The 4897-nt window shown below is 38.4% G+C and overlaps 1 protein-coding gene across 1 annotated transcript; it reads left to right on the top strand.

The window, feature by feature from the left end:
• Positions 1-4038: 4038 nt before the first annotated feature.
• Positions 4039-4533, top strand: MELLADRAFT_84253 (uncharacterized protein; the record flags this gene model as incomplete). Its single annotated transcript, XM_007407925.1, has 4 exons — positions 4039-4076; positions 4172-4241; positions 4294-4450; positions 4529-4533. The coding sequence occupies 4 exons, from the start codon at positions 4039-4041 to the stop codon at positions 4531-4533; spliced, it is 270 nt and encodes an 89-aa protein (XP_007407987.1).
• Positions 4534-4897: the final 364 nt, after the last annotated feature.

Below are 4897 nucleotides of genomic sequence, written 5' to 3'. Positions count from 1 at the left end.
TTATTCTCAAGCCTCGGGGCAAAAAAACCTTAATTGCACTTTTGTGCGGCAACCAGACACGCTGTGGCTTCCAGATGTACACCAGCAGATAGCCTATGTCTTTGCGCATCTTTTGAGCATGTCACATGTAAGGGAATGTGACATGTGGTTTCACAGGATCTTGGTATCCGAAAACCTTGTTTCATTGGTAGGTTCCCTCGGCACTCTCCAGGGTCCTGAAGCCCTTCAACAAAACTTTCTTTCAATCTCAGACCACTGTCAAGGTCTGAGCAAGCTGTGGGACTCGTCTCAGGGTTCTGTCTTATGTGTCAACCGGACTCAAATTGTTGACAGCCAGAACCCAAAAGACATCGCGAGGATATCTTGCAGTCATCCGCGCGATGTCCTTGGGGAGGATGAAGAACAGACATCCTCCCCTGTCAACCATTGACCCGTAGTGTATGTATCGTATCGGACTTTTTTGAACATAACACTAAACTGGATTTGTACCCTCGGATCTTGGAATATGCAAAACGTCCCCGCAAGCCAAAAAAGGTGGCACACCCCAACTCATGGGGTGGGCGCGAGGTTGGAAAAAAAGACGCGCCCGGGTGCGCCGGGATATTGGCCGGGGCGCCAGAGGGCGCAAAAGGCGCGATACTGAAAGACAAAAAGAATTTTTACAATTATGGGCCTGGATATCACCTTCAACTAAAACAAGTATATACACCATACAATTAGGGTACTCAAAGTAAGTATGCACATGTACACTTATGGTACTCAAAACGACTAGGTCCGTGCTACCTTTCTTGAAAACCTGCTTTCAAAATGTTGTTTTTGCGGAGAAAATGAACCGTACAGAACTCCAAAAAAAAAGTTCCAGAGAATTCCCAGGAATTCCCCTGCAAAAAGATCAACTTTGAATCTATGTTTTTCACATTTTTTGAAAAAGGTGGCTTGAACCTAGTGGTTTTGAGTACCATAACTGTGTCTTTGTGGCAGTCGCCCTGCCTTTGAGGCACAAAGGCAACTCGTGTGCGCTGTTTGATGAAGTTGTTTAATTTCTATCCTTGCAACAATAAACTTCAGGATACCTGACATGTGGTACATCTGGCAAAGCATTGTTATTGTTCTGACTATAGTAGTTCAACCTAAAAGTCTACTTATGTGCAATCACAAGCAGTTGTAGGTGGTTTCAATACTTCTGAACCTCACAAATGATATGCACAAAATAGACTCATATGCCCAAAGTGAAATTGAAATTCTAGTGGTCCATATGTATGAAGAGAAGAGGAAGTGTGACAAGGCATGACCCTTCAGGGTATATATGCTAATATGTGGTGTCACCATCATCACATGGAGGAAAGAAAACCTAATCCAATGGCAGAACATCAAATGTTGATGTCCATATTAGTGAGTGCTTGGGTCCTGACGGTTAAGTTGATGAAACCCCAGTTACAAGTGACTGAAGAAAGATAATGACATGATGAACAATTAGAAGATAAAAGGCAAGCATCAAATAAGATTAGCAAGAGATGTGAGATTTTAAAAAGCAAGAACAGGCGGAAGTCTTTGAGGCAGCGCCTGCCGCTGATTATGCTGGTAAAACTAAAATCAAAAGTGGAATACTTCCCAAAGTAACAATTCACTTTTTAAAAATCGACTTATTTCTTCTTAGGATCAGTATTGCTCTCAAAGTCTGAATGTTTGGAACCTTAAAAACCTCGAGATCAACCTTATTTGTCTAGTTCTATCACTTTTCACTCTAGGAGGATCATATAGAACCCAAGTGTATTTCAAAAAGTGAAGTTAGGGCCCGTTTGGCTGGAACCCAAAAACGGTTTTTGGTCAAAAGCACCACCAAAGCCAAAAACCGTTTTTGATCAAGAAATCTTCAATTTTGAAAAACAGCCCTGAGGCTGTTTTTGAGACCAAAAAGTGTTTTTGCCCTTATTTGCCCCTCCATTTCAATCTTTTGTTGACCTATTTGGTCAACTGTTTGGTAAATGAAAAGTCGTTTTTGTGTAACAAATTTTTGGAAAACCAGCCAAACGGGCTACGGGATACAAAGTTAAATCCGGCTAAAAATCCGGCCGTGTGGTCGTGCCCAGATGCCATTTTTTTCTGGCCACAAGTTGAAATTTGGGAAAAAAAAAACAGATCACTGGCCAGTTCTCACGCCGTAATCATCTCATTTCAATTTACCTGAAGCTAGCTCAAGCTTCACTCCTCAATAACGCCACTGATCTAATCATGACTAACTCCGATCTTCAATCGGATTCCACCAACCCTTCTTCCGAAGGGGTTGTCGAAGATCTCTCCGGTTCTCATTCAACACCTGGAACCCTACAAATCGATCCTTCTACTCTCAGTCAAATGCTAACTGGAGCAATCCAACTTGCTCAATCAGGGAATTCTGCGAACAAATCAACCCAGTCTTTGATGCGCTCGAAAAAGCCTCCAGCAAAACCGCGTGCCACACGAACTTCAACAAAAGCTTCTAAGTCAAAACCTGCAGCTAAAGCCAAACATCGTAAATCAAAGGCAAATAAGTCAAAGAAGACCGACAAAACTGAATCTGAAAATGATAATGAGTTGTCTGACAAAAACAAAACACACAAGACTACTGTTCATTGGGATAATGATGATAACGGGGAGGGAAAATCTTCAATGTACTTACTTATCAATTGGCTCACAGATGAAGATAACTTTACTCAATACAAAAGCAATAAAACGGAAAAGAGAGGTTCAGCTGAAGAGATTGAGCAGTACATGATCAATAATCATTCAAGTTCAAGGTAAACCGTGTTTGGCGGCAAAACCTGATTAAACTCCCAATCCCTACTACCAATTTCCAGGTTTACACGTTCACCATGTTTTATCTGATTTCCACGCGCCCCACCCCAAATTTGTTCCCCATTCCTCTCATCAAATCAACTCTTCATCACCTACCAATCTTCACACTATCCTCCCACTTGCCGCAAATCAGACCTCTTGATCCAAGTAGTTATCTATCAATCCACTCAATGCAATTCATCAAAACTTTCAATCCAACAAATCAACTTTGACTTCAAAGTCAAGCTCCAATGATTGTCATTCAATCTTATTCCACTTGACAAACTATCAAAATCAACTTCCAATCCAATTTGGTACACTTCATGAACAAGTTAAGTTATCATCCAATCTTACTAAACCAATTCACAAATAGTTCACTCATTTGATTCTAACTACGGACTACAAACTCTTGGTTGGATCTGGTCAATTTGATAGATTCAAGTAAACAGCCTCTTCAAAACCTGCAAACTAAAAACAAAAAAAGTCATGAATCTTGATGAAGAACATTTTATTGCAAAATGAATTTTAAGATAGCAACGAGAATCCAAATTGTCTTGAAATCAAAGCTATCCTCAGTTTGAAGTCGATACTAAACCCTCAACTTTGACCACTCTGTCTATGATCAAACATAACAAATGATCTAATCTAATAAAATCACTTGCTTCATTCGAGAACAATAGATCTTCAACTTTACCCAAGACAAAGCCTCATCAAAGTCATTTAACTTCAGTCAAACCTCTCTAACTATGTCAACTTCAAGTTACATCTCAACCTTTCAGGCCGATTGAAATGATCATTTGTAGATTTCGTGCAGCCAATACAAAAAAGCCGTAAGCAGCATTGTCAGATTCCTACAAGAATCAAATAGCAACAAAAACTAACTAGGCTTCAAGTTTTTTTGGTTTCTAGATCTTCGGGTTTGACGTCTTTTCATGCTCAGTGCCAATGTTTGGATCATATCTATATTTATCAAAAATTGAATGTAGAAAACCAATTCAACAACAACCATCGAACAACCAACTCTAGAACCAGTTAAGCAAAAAACAAACAAGATATTTCAAACCCTGACTCGATCACTTTCTCCTTGGAATTTAGATTTCATCAAAAGGAGGTTAAAAACAAGTTGAGGGGTGTAGAAACGTGGCTTCCTACATACCACGTGAACCAACAGACGAGGTGTTTTTACCTCCTTCATTCAATTTACTCACTTGGTTCTCTGGTAATATGTCTTGGCTTTATCCTATCACTCATAAAATTTCTTGGTAAGTGCTCTTCTTTCTTCTTCATCAAATCCAAACCCCAAAACAAAACAAAAAACTAATTCTTTCTTTCTTGGTTTGTTTTGTCAATGTAACAGGTTCATTCGAACACCTGCTATTGCTCTCTTAGGTCCTGAATGTTATACACATTTAATTTATGATTTACAAGTAGATCATCTCATTTGTTTGAAATTCGGAATCTCTAGAGCTTTAAGTTTAGCCAGGTTCTGGAATCGTTAAAATCCCTCAAATCTTTAAAATCTTGAAATCTAAATCGGCTCGTGGTCTCAGTTTAAGTAGTTTCATCTTAGATACTTTAGGATTAATCATTATTGTGGGATATAATTATAGACATGATTTTCCTATTTTAACATACGGTCAGTCATCTTCTTTCATTAAAAGTCGAATTGATTTTTTCCCTTTTAAACTGATTCGATGGTTTTCTTTCTTTTTAGAATGAAATAGGTGAAAGTTTTTTATTGTTCATTCAAAACTTAATCATAACCTTTCTAATAATCTCACTATCAAATCAATCAAACTCACCATTCCTATCGATCATATCCGTAATCATACCAATCACAATCCTAACAATTTTGTTAATTCCAAAGTCACCAATCTCATGAAATGTATTACAAGCTTCATTAACTTTAACAATTCCATTATCACTTTCATCTAAACTGCCCCAAATCTTAATCAATTTTCAAAAAAAATCAACCGGTCAATTATCTTCATTTTTAATCGGGCTAGATTGTTTACCACTTTTACTGAAACTGGTGATCTAACTTTACTGTTTAATTTTGGCGCTGGTACTTTACTTAATGGAA

Source organism: Melampsora larici-populina, assembly GCF_000204055.1.
Source record: "Melampsora larici-populina 98AG31 unplaced genomic scaffold MELLAscaffold_10, whole genome shotgun sequence".
In the NCBI taxonomy this organism is placed as follows: Eukaryota; Fungi; Basidiomycota; class Pucciniomycetes; order Pucciniales; family Melampsoraceae; genus Melampsora; species Melampsora laricis-populina.
Note: the sequence above shows the minus strand (reverse complement) of the source record. Positions and strands in the feature narration are given on the sequence as shown.